Here is a 20,965-nt window from a genome sequence, read left to right on the forward strand (position 1 = left end):
ATGATTTGAAAAGGAAAATATTAAAATTCTGACATGGCCATCAAGAAGCCTAGCCTTGATTCCTATAGATAACTTATGGGACATAGTAAGAAAAGTATGTGCAAATCATTATCAATATTTCCATGTAAATGAACTAGAAGTAGTGATTAAGAGAGCCTGAGATGAAATAAAGGAAGAATCAGTTCAAAAATTAGTTAATTCTGTGCAAAATAGAATTTATAATGTTATTTTAAAAAGGGGAGGTCCAAATGGTTATTAATTGATTACCTTTTTATAATGTACAGCTCTCACAATGTGATCTTATATTTTTGAAACATGACATTTTCAAATATTTGCTAAAAAAATAATTAATAAAATTGTGTGTGTTATTTCAGTGATAAATATGGTATAATTTGAAATAATAAACATTATAACAACAATAATCAAATAAATATTTCATTCATTTTTATGAAATTATAAAATAAGAGATGTCTTATAATTATGTGACAGTCTTTATATACTTTTTAAATTCCTACTATTAGTTCATACTCTCCCTATATATATTTATATATCTTGTTCAAATTTTCAATCGTTAATAAAATACTTTTTATTCATCCACTCAAGTTCAAATACATTTTTTTAAACTTGTAGTGGATGACACTTGATGTTAACACAGTTTTTTCAAATATTAATTCATTAATTAAATTTAATTAATTAATTTTAGTTTTATATTGGAGAAAAAAAATCTCTTATGTATATACATATGCTAAGTATCGTATATATTTATATTAATTGTAATTATTTAATAAAAATTAACTAGAATAAAATTTTTCTTTGTTGACCTAAGTAGGAATTGACTTTAAAAAAAAATTTTTTTATATTACTTGTTTTTAAAATATTGTGTCTGATATATGCATAAATACTAAATTTGTTTCATTGGTCAACTCATTTTACCAAATTAACACTGATCTGAAAGCCCTTTCCTTGCAGCATCTCATGAGTGTCCCTCTCAAAAATTTCTGGCTGTTGAATAATGAACATGCAGTTCAGTAAACATTTCCCAAACACTTTTTGAGAGCTCAGTGAGTCTGTTTCTCATATGATCATTATGCTTATTTTGAAGACAAATGTTTTCTGCAAGAAATTTTGGAATCAGTGTTGGAAAATAAAAAAAAAAAAAAAAAAAAACAGTATAAATATTTCTCAGATGTGGTTTTTGTTACTCCTTTATCTGCTTGAGTCTTCTTGATTATACAGTATCTTAGATAAGATTGAACCGCAGCCTACTGTAGTCCTGTTTAAGTCATATTGCCCAGCAACATCAGACATCTTCTGCCCACTCTCTACCTTTGCTATTATACTCTCACCTTTTGAAAATAAAATCCAATGCAAAACTTAACAAGTGCCTGCCTGAAAGCCTCGTGAATACTATAAAAGAATTGTTTCTGTCAGAAAAATAAAAAGATGAAATTACAAGGGAGAGTTTCAAAGTTCGGAGGAATACGATCAGACCAGTATATACTGGATTGAGTGTCAATGTCAACGTCTCCCATGCTCTGAAAAGTTCTGAATTGTTGCCTGAAGACCAGGGTTGTAGAGTAGGAGTACAAGTAAGGAGTAAGAGGAGTCGGAGGTTTTTCAAGGAGTAGGAGTAAGGAGTAACAACATATATTTGTTACTCCTTATTCCTTTAATTATATTGCACATTCAAACATTAAAAAACAATTAATTAAAAATCTACTGATGTGAGGTAGGTAATAAGGACTTATCACACCAGTGATAATAAGCACAGACACCCAGGTATCAATGGACTACATTTAATAAAAACGAAAAGTGGTGTACATTAAAATTGATTACATGAATACTTAACATAAAATATTATTTTATAATAAAATAAAATAATATTAATATGAAATAATATTTTAAATATAATATAATAATTTGGTTATTTTATGTTAATTACCATTGATACCTAGGTGTTTGTGCTTATCATTCTTGGTGTGATAAATCCTTATTATCTACCTCACATTAGTAGATTTTTAATTAATTTAATTATACCAAGGGCTAAAGCAATTTCTTTATATTAAAAAACAATTTTATTATATTGCACTATCTAATTTAAATCATTAATCCAGCTAATAAAAATACTTTATTTGAAGTTTAACTTTTGGATTTAGCTTTAACCCTAAATTTAAATTAACTTATTTTTCAGATAAACTATAAATTTAATAATTTCATTTCCTATAATGGAACAAAGGAAATCTGCAGTATTTGGATGCTTTGAATTATCTCAAGAAAACAATGTCTTCAAATGCCAATTAATGAATAAAGATAACCCAGAAAAGCAATGCAATTTAGAAATCAGCACAGGGAAAGGAAAAGGAGGCAATGCACCCACAAGGTCATCCAACTTAAAATGCCATTTGGAGTGTTTTCATCCAAAAGAATTCAAGCTTATGATGGAAAAGGAAAGCAACAAAAAGTCATCAATTTCTAGGCCTAGCACAAGTAGTAAAGTAGAGGGAAAAAATACTCTAATAAATTATTTTGAGTCCCAAAGAATTACAACAATGACAGCTGCTAAATTCAAAAGATATATTATTGAACTTGTTGTAAAGAACAGCTACCACTCAGTGTCTTCTCTTCTTCAGGTTTTTGGATTGATTGGTGAAATGGCAGCCAAACTAGGAGTATCTTTGGAATGATATAATATTAGAAAAATGATAATAGAAGAAGCTAACAGTCAAAAAAAATTATTGAAGGAAATGCTCAAGGAAAAGTATATTCATCTGAAAATGGACACATGCACCCGTCAATGGGTAAATTATTTCGCAATAAATGCCCAATTTGTAAATGAAAATAAAGAAATGATAATATGTACCTTAGCAATTAAAGATACTAAAGCCCAGCATGCAAGCAATGAGGTTTGCAGATTGATTGAAAATGAGCTCAAAGAATTTGAAATTAAGAAGGAAAATATCTTGACATCAGTAATAGATAATGCATCAAACATGATAAAAACAGTTGAAAAACTTGAGATTAAAACAGTTTTTGAATCAGAAAAAAGCTGTGTAGAGAGCCTGGAGAATGAGGACAGTAATTTTGATTTAGATGAAGATGAGCACTTAGACAAAACCTTGGATGTTATTGGAAACAATTTCACAGGTTTCACTTCCACCAATGTCAACAAACATATGAGGTGTGGTGTGCATACTTTACAGCTTGCAATTTGCAATGGTCTGAAAAGAGCTCATACAGTTAAGCTCATAAGTAAGTTGCATAAGGTTGCTACAGCTGCTCGGAACCCCAAGATTAATGCTATTTTCAAAAGATGCTGTGGAAAGGGAGTCCTAATTGATCAAACTACCAGACGGAACAGAGTTTATTTAATGATCAAATGTCTTAGAATTAAAGTCTGTACTCCTTGATATGCCTAATCCTGACATAACTTTAGCTGATCAAGTATGGGATGAAGTTGAGCAGCTTGAAATATTACTTTGCCATCCATATATTGAAACTTTAAAGTTCCAAGAGTCTTACCTAACACCCGGATTATTCTTCAAGGAAGCTTCATATTTAGTAGCTTTACGAGTTGCAAAATGCAAAAAGCTTTACTCAATTGCTGAGAATTTAGTAAAGCCATGCTTAATCAATGTGTGTTCAGAATTGCTAGGCCTTGTAGATGCTGATAAAATGAAAACTCTTTCTCTATCTAATGTCATAATTCAACACAGAATTTCTGAATTATCAGCTGATGTAGAATATCAACTAAATCAAAACTTAAAAGAAATCAATATTGTTTGCAATTCAAATGGACGAATCAACTGATGTGTCAAATAATGCCGTTCTTTTATGCTATGTCTGTTACATTGATTACAAAGTCAACGATGTAAAAGAAGAATTACTTTGTTGTCTGGAATTAGAAAGTCATACAACTAATACTGAAATATATAAAGCTGTTAATAACTATATCGAAAATAATTCTCTCGTCTGGAAAAATTGTGTTGGTGTATGTACCGATGGAGCAGCACGTATGACAGGTAAACATTCTGGAGTTCAAACAAAAACAAAAGCAGTAGTCGCAGATGGGATGATATTTACTCACTGTTTTATATGTCGGGAGCATTTGGCAGCGGAAAAAAGAAAAGTCTTCCCAGCTAAATGATGTACTTTCCCAATGTGTAAGAATTGTAAACTTTATTAGGTGTAACACATTGAATTTGAGATTGTTTGCAATTTCGTGTAAAGAAATGGAAACCAAGCATGAGCATTTGTACTTCATGCAGAAGTGCAGTGGTTGTTGCAAGGTAGAGTTTTGAAATGCTTGTTTGAATTAAGAGAGGAAGTTCAATCTTTTCTATATATATATAAAAAAAAAACTTGGAATTATCCAAATTTTTCCGCGACAATAATTGGGTTGCAAAACTGTCACACTTATTGGATATATTTTCCCTTATTAATGAATTAGATTTAAACCTTCCGGGAAATAACACTACCGTTTTTAACTTATACAATAAAATCAACGTATTTAAAAAGAAGTTAATACTGTGGAATAAACGAATACAAGAAGACAACTATGATATTTTTATATCGATTTTGTTTTCGACACTGTTTCACATAAAACACGTAGTTAATTAACAATTAACTTTATTCCCTCTCAGATACAACTGACTGGGGTGACAACTGCACAAGAACTCCCTCTCAGACAACGAAAGTATGTAGGAATTTTCACCGTTGACCTGACACTCAGATCAAGTTACAAGCGATCGTCCCCCTCTAAAACAAAGTCTCGGAGATGTCCAGATAGTGTTTGTGTTCTAGAGCTCTTTCTAACCAGTGGTCCTTTGTCTTGATGTTGGTTATTCTGGGGAGCTGGATGTTGGTTATTCTGACAAACTGGATGTTGCTTGTTCTGGAGTGGTTGTTCTCTTCGAGCTATCAGTTGATCAGTCTCCTTTCTATAGTTCCTTCTGGTGAAACTATCATGTATGTATATGATCTGGTTCTTTGTCACCTTACCTGGTTTCCACTTCTTTGTGTGTCTATAGCACCTGTAATTGATGTTGTCTCCAATCTGGAATTCTCGTATTCTTGTTTCCTCTTTTCTACCCTTATATGGTGAGGATTTAGTCGATCATAGATGGTACGTAGTCTTCTTTGCATCAACAGTTTTACCTGCAGTGCTACTAGGTGTTGTGCATAAGCTAAACAAAAAAGACTGGGGAGCAACATCTCAGTTTTTTCTTGGTTGTAATGTAATTTTTCGATTCTCCTCTTTTTAGTTTGCATTTGTCTCTCTACTTCTCCGTTGGAAGAGGGATGATATGGAGGGGTAAATATGTGCTGTATCCCATTTTTCCGTATAAATTCCTCCATTTCTTGGGATTTAAAGCTTTGATGATTGTCTGATACAATTGTATTTGGTAGTCCATGCATACTAAATATTCTCCTTAATAATTTCACGGTTTCCTGGGTTGACTGAGTTTGTACTTCTACCTCCACCCACTTCAAATAAGCATCCACTAGAATAAAATATGTATGTCCGTAGTGTAGTCCTGCATGATCAATGTGTACTCAGTCCCAGGGTCCCAAGGGTGATGGCCAATGAGTGTCTTTAACTGGGGTTGGGTTTGACCTCTGTTCTTGGCATTTTCTACACATCAATACAGTCTCTTCAATTTGGGTGTCCATTTCAGGCCACCAAAAATAGCTCCTGGCTGTTCTTTTCATTCTAGACATACTCTCATGTGTGAAGTGTAACAGGTGTAATAGCTGTGGTTGCAAGGTTCTAGGGATAACTACTCTTTGTCCCCATAAAATGCAACCATGATGAATTGAAAGTTCTAGCTTTTGCCTAGAAAAAGGCATAAGTTCTTTTGGACTACTAAGTGGCCATCCATGTAAGATTTCATGTTCAACTCTTTTTAACACTGAGTCTTTGTTTGTTTTTCTGCTTACTTCCTGAGATGTGATGGGCAATTCTGGCTGTTCAAATATAAGGAATATCTCTCCTAGTTCAGGGATAGTCTTGTCTTCCACAGTAGTTAGTATACAAGATAATGCATTGACATTAGTCATCTCTGCTGACCGACGATGTTCAATCTTATATGAGTATGCTGCTAATCTCAAACATCAACGAATCATTCTGGGTGAGATTAAATCAAGAATTGGTTTAGCAGGGTTCAGAAGGCCCACAACTAGCTTACAATCCGTATGTATAGTAAAATTTCGGGCAGCTAGGTAATTATGAAATTTTGTGATGCCAAAGATTATAGCTAATACTTCTCTCTCGAATTGTGAATAATTTCTTTCTGCTGGGTGGAGTGTCCTCGATGCAAAGTATATAGGAGCTTCGGATCCATCTGGTAATGTGTGTGAAAGTACAGCTCCCACTCCATATGGTGAAGCATCACATGACAACAATACTGTTTTATTTAAATCATAATGGATTAATAATGTTTCTGGTGTTAGCGTCTTTTTTATTTTCATGAATGCTTTGCTGTGTTCTTTTTTCCAGATCCATGGTTTGTTTGTTTAGAAGTCTATATAATGGTTCAGCTTCGGTTGCTTTATCTTTCAAAAATCTATCATAGAAGTTTACAAATCACAAAAATGCTTGTAACTCTTGTTTATTTTTCGGGTCCTGAACCTGTTGGATCACCGCAACTTTATCCGGTGTGGACGAATGCCCTGAGCATCTATCAAATATCCTAAAAATTTAAGTTGATTTGTCTTGAATAGGCATTTGCTTTTGTTCAGTTTTAGTCCAGCTTCTGAAATCCGGTTAAGAATTTTCCTCAACTTTTGATGTAGGGCTTCTTAATTGAGTCCCATGACAAGTATATCATCTATCATCACAATTGTCCCTGGAATACCTCCTATGATCTTTTCCATCTCTCTCTGGCAAATAGCTGGACAACTACTCACTCCAAATGGTAATCTTTTCATTCTGTATAAACCCTTGCATGTGTTGATAGTCAGTATTTCAGATGACTCCTGGTCCACAGGAAATTGGAAGTACACTTCCTTGAAATAAAGCTTGGCAAATACCTTTCCACCAGATAATGAAGCAAGTATATCGTTAATGGCCACCAATGGGTATACATCTACTTTTATTGCCTCTGTTTACAGTGCAGCGGTAATCTCCACATTAATGTACACTTCCATCTGGTTTTGCAACGGGTACCACAATGAGTGGCCCACTTAGAAGTTCTAACTGGTTCTATAACGCCTAACTGATGAAGTCAATTCAACTCTTGTTCTACCTTTGTTTTCAATGCAAAAGGAACCTGTCTTGCCCACATAAAAATAAGCTTAGCTTCTTTATTTATCGCTAAACTGACTGCCTCGCATCTAAATAGACCCATTTCTGAAATATTGAATAAATGCTGGAATTCTTGTATCAAATTGTCTGCATCATGTTGATGATAAAGTCCCTCTATTCTGATTCCTAATGGTTCAAACCAATTTCTTCCAACAAGTCCTGGTCCATTTCCTTTGATCACCAACAATGGCAGATTCATAACTTTTCCTTTAAATTGTACCCTCACCATTGTAGTACCCACTACCTCCAAATTCTGATCTGCCCATGTCTGTAATTTGACTTCTTCCAGTTCTAACTTGTCTTGCTGGATTTTAATTTCTTTTAAGGTTCGTTTGCTCACTACAGTGTACCCAGCCCCTGAATCAATTTCCATCATGACTGGTATATTTTCAATATTGATTAAGATTGTTAAGGGTGGTATCCTACTTCCCCGTATTTTGAATAGAGATGTATATTCCTTGCCCTGGTTAGACGTCAAATTTTTATGTTCCTCAACTCGGTGTACTTTGGCTCTCTGGCTGGATACCTCTTTCCATTGTGCCCCAATTTGGTTTCTTCCCTGGTTTGGAATTTTTCTTTATCCACTCTTTTTTTGTGATACCCGCCTTTTCTATGTGTTCCTTGTTTCCGCAGAATTTACAGATTACCTGAGCAAATCGGCAATTATTCAGGTTATGACTTCCAGTGCACCGAAAACAGCATAATATGGCCAGCTGATTCTTTCTCTTGTAGTCCCGCCTTTAAGTTATACACTTGGGTGTTGTTTCCGTCTGACCCAAGCTGGCTAACATCTTTAGATGCTGCCTCTGCTGCATCCAAAATGGCCTTATAAGTAGTGTCCATTTTTGCCAATAACACGTGTTGTATTCCTTTATTCCTTAAACCAGCCAATAGCCTATCTCTTAACATATGCTCTAGTGAGGTGCCGAAGTTGCAATTCATTGCAATTTTCCATAGTTCCGTGACATACTCGTTGATACTATCTCCCGGTTTTTGCGACTTCTGGTTAAATTTGAATGATTCGACGATTTCACTAGGTTTCAGGTTAAAATGGGTTTGCCTTCAAGCAAAAATTAAAGCGATCCTTGTAAGTTTTCCACTGGCTGTCCATCTTGAATGGTTCGAAACAAACTCCACTGATTGATGTTCCTGGGATCAACATTTTTGCCTTTTTTATCTTGAATTGTAATTTCTGCTGGCACGTCTGTATGTTAATCCTTGTCGCCAATTTTATATCAATTTTGTTTTTGACACTGTTTCACATAAAACACGTAATTAATTAACAATTAACTTTATTCCCTCTTGGATACAACTGACTGGGGTGACAACTGCACAAGAAATCCCTCTCAGACAACGAAAGTATGTAGGAATTTTCACCCTTGACCTGACACTCACAGTCAGATCAAGTTACAACCAATCCGTTACAACAGATATGTTCCATTCTTTATCAAATTTTATTAATTCAGGAGGTCTGAATATAAAATACATAAATCATATGGTCTGTGAACATCTGCAAGCACTTTCTTGTGCATTCAATGAATATTATCCACCTGAAGATCAATGAATAGGAAATATGTGGATTATTAATCCATTTATTGATCAGCAAACTAATAGATTGAACAACTTTGAACAGTAAAAACTAATTGAATTAAGTTCAGACTTGGGATTAAAAACATTGTTTGAATCAATGCCCACAACACAGTTTTGGATTAAAGTTAAAACTAAATATCTAGTTTTACATGAAAAGGCAGTTAGGATGTTACTACCTTTTTCAACAACGTACTTGTGAATCAATGTTTTTAGCAATGGCAATGATAAAATTAAGACAACGAAATCGTTTGAGTGTTAGTCCTGCCTTATGCCTTGCAGTTACCACCTTAAATCCAAGAATTGATTATCTTACTAGCAAAAAAGAAAAGCAGCAATCACATTGATTTGTATACGAATGTACTGGTAAATAAATAAGAAATATTTATTGCTCAATGTAATTTACAGTTTTTTTTTTACAACAGAGAATTTTTTTAAATTAAAAATAATATTGTCACCGATCCACATAAAAAAAGCAGATATTTTCCAGTCCATGATGAGTTTTGGGTTGAGAAACATGGCTTTAATCCATACTAAAGTTGAATAAGTAGTAAATGAATCTCCTTCTGGTGATCAAACAGTAAATTTGAGTCCTACGGGAATGATGCAAGCACTAATGGAGAAAGTATTATTATTGATAGATAAACAACAACAGACTATGCAAAACACAAAACAGACAGTTATTGAAATCCAGACTGTATCTGATTTGACTGAACTTCACTTCCTGAATTTAGTGGTACCACTACAGTGTTGATGAACGGTTGAATCAAATACTCTATATACCAATACACAAAACTCCACATCTGTCTTTGACGTTGAGTGAATAGCTGCCATCTAATAGCATGTAGTAGTAAAGTGGTTTTTACCTTCAACATATTAATCTACTAGCAGATGAGCCCAGTGTTGCTTAGGCAAAAAGTAACAGCAGCAAAGATCAAGATTATTAGATTATTTTATACTTCTAACCCTCCTATTATATTATAGCATTTGATTTATATAACTACAAAGGTTATCTTATGTAAGGGTTTATCACACCAAGTGTCCAATCTAACACATTTTAAAAAGTTCTTTAAATTGTGTAGAGCAGGGGTGGCAAGCCTGTGGCATGTAAGAAATCATCTGGCACGTAGTGTATCATATGATTTCTGTCCTTTTCATTCATCCTCTCTGTTTATCACCTGATCATCCTTTTTCAATCAGATTTTTTACATTTATTCGAATTAAAGCATATTCGTTTAATTTCCTTAAATATCATTATTCGAAGTCTAAGACTTTGGCATGCATAAACATCTTTAAAGCTAAGTATGCTTACAATACGGCACGCATACTCAAAAAGGTTCACCATCCCTGGTGTAGAGGAATAAAAGTTTTTAAATGTGTTAGATTTGATCACTTGGTGTGATAACTCTTATGTTAGATAACCTTTGTGTTATATTATAGTATCCGATTTATATAACTAAACATTAAAACAAAAATCATATAAACAGTTTGGTTACCTTTGTCACGTTTATTGTGATACTCGAATGGTACGTAATGGCACAATTTCATTGGTCAAGTAGACACCAATTTAAGATATCATATTTTTTCCTAATGTTAACTCTAAGAAACAGTACCATTCACAGCTGAATATCAAATGGTAATCTGTTAACCAATCAAATTTCCCAGAAAATGAACTAAATATTTAAACTTGGCACCCTCGAAACTACTTGAATCATATCTTGTGCTCACTGGTAATCTTGCATTATGTAATTTTCCTATTCAAATGCTACTATACCGATGATTCAATAGAAAGAAGAGATTGTTGCAGAAGGGGATTGAAGTAATTTGACCAAAAGCAGTCATTGACCTCCTGGAAGAGAGGATGGTCAACGACTAATTAATACTGGTCTATTATTAATATTTGAAAAGTGATCCTGTTAGACAGGTTGTGATGGCACTGCATATCATCGAAGTTGCTTGCCTTAACATCTGAAAGACTGAAGTCTTTTGGACGTTAAAGCAAGCAACTTATAAAACTTGTTTAAATAAATAAAAAAAAATCTTGTAAAAACATTAGAATAATTCATTTTATGTGATAATAAAATGCTTAAATTTTGGCAACAGATTTTATAAACTACATGGGAAGTATGCTCTCATAAATATCGCATTTATAGAAAAATTATTAGGCTGCAGTTTGAAAAAATTGTAGACCTATAAATTCTGTCATCCTCATTTGTCTGTCTTTCCTTAATCATGAGAAAAGAGTTAGTTAGATCCAAAGTCAAGACCAGATGTGTAAAACTTAGGGGCAGAATGCCCTGACTAACTATATATGAACTTCTGGTTTGGAACAGAAGTCATGTTACATCAATTCAAAATTTCTCCTGAACAGAGTTAGATAGATGACCGATACAACTCTATTGTTAACAGGAAAAGTGTGATGTGCAAGATCAATACACCACTATTGAATTAAGAACATTGTGACAATGTCACAATAAATAATTTGCTTGTCAGAATTAGTTTGGTTTATTTCATTACGGCAATGTGACACACGAGCAATTTGCTGAGGGGATTCATTGCAGGAAAACTTATGGGAAGCTTGATTCTATTGTTACTAACATGAATAAAACCCAGAAAACTCCATCAGGGCTAAAGCAGTCATGGCAATAAAAAAAAGTGAGAAAAGAGAGTTCACACTGAAAAAAAGCTAAAAAAGCTAATAGTGTTAAAATGAACGAAAACAGGCGTTATTAAAAAAACACACAAACGCACACATATTTTGTATCAATAACATTGCATATGATATTAGATTGATTATTAAGTGGACTGATAAGATTAAATATGAAAATAGTTAGGCTGAGTTTATACTCCAGAAAAGTGACCAGTAAGACTGCATTAAGCCAGAACAGGCCCGCATTAAGTTTTCATGTGCCCCGTACAGAATTCCCACCGTTACACAGCAAAGCAAATGGAATAGTAACCTAACTACCAGAATGTGTTTCCATATAACATGCCAAATTTCAAATGCCATTTATTTCAAGGTACATTTTTTGATTTCTTCATAAAAAAATGTAATTAAAGAAGAAAAAAAAACAACTTCTGGCAGAATCAGTGGGTTGCATGTTCATTATATAGTAGGGGTGGACAAGCAAAAGTTCAGTGGGAGCCAAAATGTAGGTTTTGCAAAATGCATGGGAGCCACAGTTCTGTACTTTTTTATTCTGTACTGCAGTTCTGTACCTCGATTTTATTATATAATATAAAACAAGTATTGAATTTTTTAAATAAACATATTTTCACAAAATTGTGGAAATAAAACTGTAAAAATAATAATAAAAAGCAGAAATTAACACTTTCAGCAAAAGCCACATAAAACTCAAAAAGAGCTGCATATGGCTCTCGGAGTCGCATTTGCCCATGTCTGTTATATAGCAATACCACTATTAATTGTGACCCAATCATTTATTTGGCAATTTTATCAATATTTTTTAAATGATTAAAAATAAAATTACAGAATTCATTACTGGTAATACTAGTCTCCAAATCTATTCCCCTGAATACAATAAACAATTTGTTAGTCATTCGACCCACAACTGACAGAGAAGAGTTTATAAAAACAATGTAATTAAACATTTAGCAGTTTGTTGTCCTTCACAGTGGGGAACTGGCAGAGTCTATTACTTTCACGGGAGAAAATATACAAAGCTTTCTACTACCCTGAAGTTGAAAAATAATACAATCCCATGAAATTTAACAAATCTGACTTTAATAAGTAAATGATGAAATTATTTACAGACAGTTGATATTTGATAAGTTTAGTTTTTTGCTCTTATAAATCAAATTACAAAAATTATAAATGAAAATCTCATTTTTAAAAAATTAAAATCATAAAATTTCGCTTACAAAAGACTGAGATGGAACGCATGCTTTTTATTATCGCTTTGTTTTATTAGACACAGATATTATTCCTACATAGATTTATTAATTATAATAAACATACATTATGTATAAAATTACATTAAAATAACACTGTAATCAACATCTGAAATGAAAAAGTAATTGAATCGCGTCTCGCCTCCATATTAATTAACATGCATTGGTGTACGCAGAGTTTGTTATGGAGGCCTAGTAGAGGCTGTAATTTTCTGGGGAGAGGCACCAGGTTAACTGGAGGGGGCGTGCCCACCCATGCCCCTTCCTGGCTATGCCCATGTTAACGCACCACAGTAATTAATTGATCACGTTGCATCAAATTAAATAATTTATAAAAATTAAAATAATAAATACGTTTATAAAATAATTGGCCGTATCTGTTCGCAATGATAACGTAAAACACACTGTACTTATAGTTTATCATTTCCAATATTTAATTTATTTTTGAATTTTAAAATATAAGAAAAACAATTTTTTAAATAAAGTTTTACGCATCTATATCTGCAACTTTAGATAATACAAAGATATAAGAATCCATCAAAAATGTTAATTAATAATAATTAAAATCGAGAAAAAATATAAATTTCTTTCGAGGTAAGGAAACTTGTAAAAAGTCAGATACGCAGTCACGTGACGCCCGTCTCCCCACTTTGCGTAACCAAACGGTCGAGGTTGAAATAAAACCCAAGCAGAAGTAAAAACAAACATCGGCATGTGTATAAGACAATAAACTTGAACGGGAGCGAAGATGAGACATGACACCATGTAATTTATGCTAATTACTTTCTAATATTAAAATATTAAAATCTTTAATAAATTATAATTAAATTAATTTTTTGACCGAATTAGACTAGAAGCATATCGAAAAGCTACATTAAAGTGAAAATAGCAATTTTTTGATGCTAAATATTTACAAATTAATTTTTTAATTTGGTGCCGGATTGACCGCAGCTGTTTGAATGCGCACGCGCGTGACGAGTTTTATAGTTTCTGTCGAAATGGAAAATGAAGGACACCGTTAGAATGCAGAAAACCATGGTGCATGCCAAATATATAAGCACCCACTTAAAACCAAACTTTTGTCTTTGTCTAAAGATTGTCTCTACAGAAGTTATTAATATTTAGGATATTAGTTTAAAATCTTGTATTTCCTGGCACGAGATTCGCTCAATCTTTAATTTTACAGAGTGCTAGAAAGATACAGGCTTTGAAACGAGTGTCCTGCAATGTTTTATTTAATAATAACAGTAGAAATCAAATTTATTATCGCTCAACAATTATCATTTTCGGTTTTTCTATGGTAGTCAAAAACGAGTAATGTCATTGTTTAAGCTAAAGAATAGCAGGCAGTTGGGAAGAAGTTTGCTTAGCAACTTACTTCAGAAAGTATTGGGTTCTATACGATTTTCTGTTGCTAAAACATGAGTTTCTACTGTTAGTATTAAATAAAATCTATTTCTTTCTTTTGTCCACTGCGCTTAAATAAATACAAATGCTAAAAATAATGCTGTATAAAAATCACTCTTAACACCGAACTAGAAGTGTACTTATGTCTTAATGCAGCGTGATTATATCGAAGCGCCGCGGAGATCGGTATTTCACAAGGATACAAGCAAGGAGAACCCACGTGCAAATTCCTACAGCATGTGCAGAGTATCAAGCTTTGGGAAGCTCCTCGTTTTGTTAGTCTATATAAATGTAGTACACTACATGTGTATACGACAGTGCCTTATCATGTTGCGCACGGTCCATAAGGCATACGGGGACGTGCCGAGTCACGATTTCACTCCTGAGTGCATTTACAAAAAAAAAAAAAAAAAAAATTCACATGGGAAGTGAAAAAAGCTAAAAAAGTGAGTTTTTCTCAGAAAAAGCTAAAAAAGAGAGTCACTTTAAGCCCTGCTCCATGCAGCCAGCCCATTGGCCATGCCCAAACTCACAATTAACTACCAGAGTTCAGCGATTTTATGCACTCGGCTATTGGAGGTGCTTATTAGAATTAGAATGAAAAACCGGAGTCGTTAGATATGGAAAATGATATACTTACTATAGACTTTTCACATGATAGCACTTTCGATTTCATGCAGGAAGTGCTATATGCTACCTGTCTCAGTAATTAAGTGAATATAATATACATATTTTAAAATTAATATAATTCTTATAAAAAAGGATATTATTTTATTATTTTGTGATTTTTTTTGCCAATAGATGGCACTACATGTAAATCAGAAAATCAAATGTAGATAGAAATTAATTTACAGAAATCCAATAGAAATTTTGGAGTGGGATCACGACATTATCTAAGTTAGATGTATGTAAATGTAACTGCAGAGTTTCGTAGCAACTAGTTGAATAGCTCGGGAGTGTATAATGAACAAACAAAAACATCCTCATTTTATATATATATATATATATATATAAAATCAGAGTTTCTATTCAGTTCCTACTCACATTTTTGTTTCCAGGGTGCGGCACCTTAGGGTGCCACGGCGCCACGATCGGGGTGTCGCAAAGTTTAGGACCTTTAGGCATTCTCTTGGAAATTTACTTAAGTGTAGTTCAAGATAACTCATTGTCAGTATGTCAACAAAATTCAATGGACTTAAATTTTGATTTTGAACACGTAGAAACACTATTTTTGCATTAAAATGCTACTTCAGACTGTCAATTTTTAAATTTTTTTCCCCGGGGAGGAGACTCCCTCCCCAGCATTGTGCATAATATTCATTTTCGCAAAAAATTCATCTGCCCCCATTAGCCCCCTTATTCAGATTCTAGATCTGCTGCCAGTCAAGGGTGCCGCAATTTTTATTTTTCAAACAGGGGTGCCACTCAATGAAAAAGGTTGAAAAACACTGCCTTACAATATAGCACATTGACAAAATAAAACCGCATTTGAGTTCCTATGCACATATGCTATTGCTTCTTCAACTTTTTAGTTAATTAGAAAATAAATAACCAACAGTTATATTTTTTCTACAATTGCCAAATTATTAAAATTAAAAATAAATGTTTTATTGAAGTTAAAATAGTTTATCCTGTTATTAATGCACAGTCACAAATCTACATGGGCTTGGAAATAACGAAAAAAGCCATTATTATTCATGAACAAATCATGTATAATCCATGTACAGAAGTATATATTTATTAAATTTATCCCTTAATGGCAGACAAAATCCTCTCAAGAATTCTAGATTATCAATGGTGGGAACATATTGTGACAGAAATTAAAAATTATGCTAATGATTGTCAAGTATGAATAACAACTATCCATTGAAAAGTAGAGCTTTCTTGCAGACATAGGATATACCAATGAGACCATTTGAAATATTAGGTCTTGATCATATTGGAATACTCCCATCAGGTCAAAAAATGCAGAGAGATGAATTTTGATGTGTGAACAATTATTTTACCCATTATTTGATAACTATTACTACAAGTAGTTTAAGTATACAGACAACATTGAAAGCTTTACAAGAAAATGTAGTTGATGTGTATGGATTTCCAGAAACAATCACTTCAGATCAAGGATCATTTGTATCTGAAGATTTTGAAAATTTCTTAGACAAATGTGGTGTACAGTACATCATATCAAAACTTGTACTTTCCACCCCAAGCAAATGGACTTGTAGAAAGAACAAACTGCACTATAGGAGACATCTTTAGGAAATATACTGATATCACAGCATGAAAACATCAACAGCAGTATTTGCTTACAACACAACAAAACATAAATCAACTCAAGAGTCCTTTCTACTTACTCCATGGTTTTGAACCAAGAACACTAGAAATACAAAGACTAGAGGAGGGACAGTCACTCAAGAAAACAGGATAGATTGATTGAACTGTTTTTTAATCAAGTACAAGCTGTTGAGAATCTTGCATATGCTCATGACAAAAATAAAACATCTTTTGGTCAAAATAAACAAATCTAAGACTAAGGAACATGACTTTGTGTTGAGCCGTCATTTAAGCAGACATAAGTTACAAAGCAAATGAAAAGGACCATATGATTAATCCCGTCAACTATCTCATTAAAGAAATACATGATGATGACAACCAATTTTGAATGTATAAATCAAATTCGTCCTTATAACCTAAGAGCTCAAGAGGGACAGATTTCTAGTGATGAATCTACTTACTGAAGAGTACATTAACTTTATCACAAGGAAAGAAGACTAAAAAGGTGTTACTCTAATGGACAATAACCAAATAACATCAGTTAAAGATGAGTTTTAAGAACAAATGTTTGTATTGAAACATTTGTTCTTGTGTGTTGAATTTGTTTGTTAGTGTTTGAATTTAACTTTTGATTTATATGACACTCAACTTTGTTTTTGTTGTTTGTTTTAAACAAGATGAAAGCAAAGTTTTGTTTTAAAGTAGTCATAACAAAACATAAGGGTTTTTTAAGAAAAAATGGCGATGATAAAAAAACTGAACCAATCAAAACTCAAAAGGAGGCATTAATTGTTTTGGAAAGAAAGCAATGATGGTTGTAAAGTAAAAATTAAAGCAATGGGATCGGGTAGCCAAACTGTTGTAAATAGATTTTACAACAGTACTGATTAACTTGTTTAACATATACAAAATTAATGAAATTTTAAAAATACACACATATTAAAGTCAATTTTGCAGTTATATAAATTTAATTTTATGTAGGATGTATAACCAAACCAAAATACTTTGACACTAACATTTTCATATTGTCAAGCAGACAATCATTCCAACAGATCAGAAAATGCATATCAAATCAAATTCTATATTAGAACAATCAGTAGAAGTTACCACATCATTTAAACACACATAAACGAACGATCTAAAAGTAACTTCTACCAATCGATCTTAGCAAATAATGATCCACACACAGATTAAAAAGCAAATTAAAACATACAAAATACATAAACTTCGACTATTAGTTAACTTTTTTTAAAAATAATGCAACCACCCTACATACAGATCGAAATGACCTCTAAGTAACTCTTCTAATTCTTCAGTTGCAACTCAGGAACAATTAGTAAAATGAATCAAACATCAGATTTAATTTACAATAAATTTTTTATTAATTTGTTTCTTATAATTATAGTTAAATTATTTATGAACTTGTCATTGTGTCCACCTGCTACTTAACAGCTTTAGGCTTCAACCATATTAAAACCTTTTAAATCACGTCTATTGTTCTGCATTCCAGAATGAACAATAACTGACTTTTTAAAAATTTTATTATAAAATTTAAAATTTAAACAGGAATTTCAAAATTTAGAAAATTTTAAAATTAATTCTAGAGATTGATCGGTTAAGAAATCATGGAAATTTCAATCGACTTAAATGAAAATTTACCTTTCCTAAGAATCGTCCACGTGAATACCTCTTTTTTGTCGTCGGATCGATCAAAAATTCGGGTATTTCTCTAGTTGAGATCTCTTCCTTCTTCTTAGTAGTCATAATACTTAATTTTTTGTTATAATAATGCGTAAAACAAAATACTTTAAACGTATAACCTTCTCCGACTAGCTGATATTCGTGAAGCTTTTTGAATTTCCCAACTATTTAAATTCGAATTCGGTTTAACCAATAGGAAACTATCTAGAAGTATACTCCTCGTAGCGGACGTTTAGTGTGTTCTTTATTTATGTTCGTTGAAAATTTGAAATAAAATTTATTAAATTAATTAACATTTATTAATAATAACTAAATAAAAGTGTAGTATTTTAAATTATTTAGCGTTTTTATAGGTGAAAGTTTAGTTTCAACATCGATTTTTATAATTGGCATAGAAGGCGCATAGTCGAAAAGTAGTCATGTGATTATAACTGAACAATCGTTTACTAACATTTATGACATAAAATTTGATTTATAGCTATTTATAAAATAATTATAGTAGAAAATATCTAAATTTTCAATTAATATTATGCGTAAAATATTAACTGTTTTGGATTTTTATGAAACAAAATTACAACTATTTATATAATGAGTTTTTTTTAAACTCTTTCCGCCCTGTGGGCACTAAGAGGGCTTTTTTAGCCAGCTCATTATGAATGAGTTTGACCAGGCCCACGATGGGAGCGGCCGGGTGGTGATGGACGGAGCCCAACATATCCCGACGGGCCACTCCCGAAGAATTCCTGGAGATTTTTTTTATCCGTTGGGACTCGATCCTGGGTCTCCCAGAGCGGTAGGCTGCCATCTTGACTGCTCAGCCATCGGGCCGTTATATAATGAGTTATGTGCAATAAGCAGCATGTGCTCATAATTAACTAATTACAGCGTTCTAATAAGTTGGTTTATTATATTACAAATATTACAATTCGTGAATCTTATAATCAAGATGGGTTGATAATAATACTTGTGATGTTTCTGTCATGTTTCTTGCTTTTTTCAGAAAAAGCAAGAAACATCACAGTTACATAAAGCAGTAACTCTAGCAGACTCAAATAACACACCATTAAATTTACACTCACAACATATGGACACGACACAACATATAAAAAGCATAGACACCGTTAAGCAATCAAAAGGCACTCTCCATGGCAGGCATCCTTAAGACCTGGCCCAGGATTTTGTTGTCAAAACTGCGTCAAACAGCTGGTTAGCTCGGGGATGCCCTCTTTGGGGAGACGGGAGGATTCATAATTGCCATTAGGATCTGGTCATAAATACTAAAAACTACAGAAAACACATACTCAAAGATACAACACTCACAAATGACCCATGCAGAAAATGTCACATCATGCCAGAAACTATACAACACATCACTTCCGGTTGCAAGCTCTTGGCGCAGCACAAATTATTTACACAGACATAATCAAGTAGCAAATATAATACACCAAGAGCTTGCAAAGAAACACAAATTAATACACATCCACGAACCATACTACAAATACATTCCACAGACAGTATTGGAAAACAACACGCACAAAATGTACTACGACAAAGCCATAATCACAGATAAAACAATTTACCACAACAGACCAGACATCACACTCTTTGACAAACACAATAAAATCACATACAGTACACAAGGACGACGCCAGCCAATGGGTAAGGGGGGGCAAGATGATGTAAATTGATAGAGGATATGAATTGTATGTAGGTAAAATAGAAACGATTCATAAAGTTTTAATCATTTACTATGTACCGGAAAAGAAATAACTCAAATAAAACATTTTCTTTAACTTACAAGAAGCCTAAGAAGATTATTTTAATTAAAACTTAGCATTTAAATAACTTTTTTCGAATTTCTAGGGAGGGCAACTGCCCCTCTGCCCTCCCCCTGGCGACGCCCTTGACAGTACATTATACACATATCCATTCCAAACAGTCACAATATACAAAACGCATGCACTGAAAAAATTAGCAAGTACACAGAACTCGCCCAAGAAATAAGGCATCTGTGGAGAATGGATAGAGTGCTTATTGTACCTGGCATTCTCTCCTCTACAGGTTTCATACCACACACACTACACAAAAGCCTAGGGCACATTACAATTGAATAGAAACACACACCACACTACAGAAGGCCACTATATTGAATATATGTCATGTTGTGAGGAAATTCCTGAATACAGACGCACACACTGATACACTTCTTTAATTTTTGTTTTGGTTACTACGCCTTGACTTTGGTCCGGCATAGTACTCAGTCACCGGTGTTAACCGAGTATATCTCACTTAACCCAACACATAATAATAATAATAATCATAATAATAAGTGTAGAGCCCAAATGGTTAGGAGTTGAAAGTTGAAATTTGATACACAGTTCGGGTACGTCACGAGAATTACACCGAGAAAGTATTTTTCAAAATTTCCCCCGCGAGGGATAGGGAGAGGATTTTTTTAACTCTTTCCGCCCTGTGGGCACTAGAGAGGGCCTCTATTAGTAGGCCCATTATGGTTCGGCCAGGCCCACAATGGGACGACCGCGGTGGTGAAGGATGGGGCCCGGCATATCCGAACGGACCCCCGCCCCGCGAAAAATAGGGAGAGGATTAAGGCTTATCCTAAAGAACTCAGCTTTTACTGTACTATTTTAGATGCAATTTTTTATTTTTTAACTGCGTTTTAGTAAGGTACGCCATGAGAATGAACAATAAGAAGGAATTTTTGGAAATCCCCTGCGGGCAAGGCCGGATTTACCAATTCGGTGGGCACAAATTCGGTGG

At 33.4% G+C, this 20,965-nt stretch overlaps 1 protein-coding gene across 1 annotated transcript in view; it reads right to left on the reverse strand.

The window, feature by feature from the left end:
- Positions 1-18,330, reverse strand: part of polo (Serine/threonine-protein kinase polo) — a 28,522-nt gene extending 10,192 nt beyond the window's left edge. Inside the window, exon 1 of the mRNA XM_067268704.1 lies at positions 18,143-18,330. Coding sequence (XP_067124805.1) covers positions 18,143-18,247 — 105 coding nt within the window. The 5' untranslated portion in view covers positions 18,248-18,330. The remainder of the gene's footprint in view (positions 1-18,142) is intronic.
- Positions 18,331-20,965: the final 2,635 nt, after the last annotated feature.

Source organism: Centruroides vittatus, unplaced genomic scaffold, assembly GCF_030686945.1.
Source record: "Centruroides vittatus isolate TY-2023 unplaced genomic scaffold, ASM3068694v2 contig_3318, whole genome shotgun sequence".
Lineage (NCBI taxonomy): Eukaryota > Metazoa > Arthropoda > Arachnida > Scorpiones > Buthidae > Centruroides > Centruroides vittatus.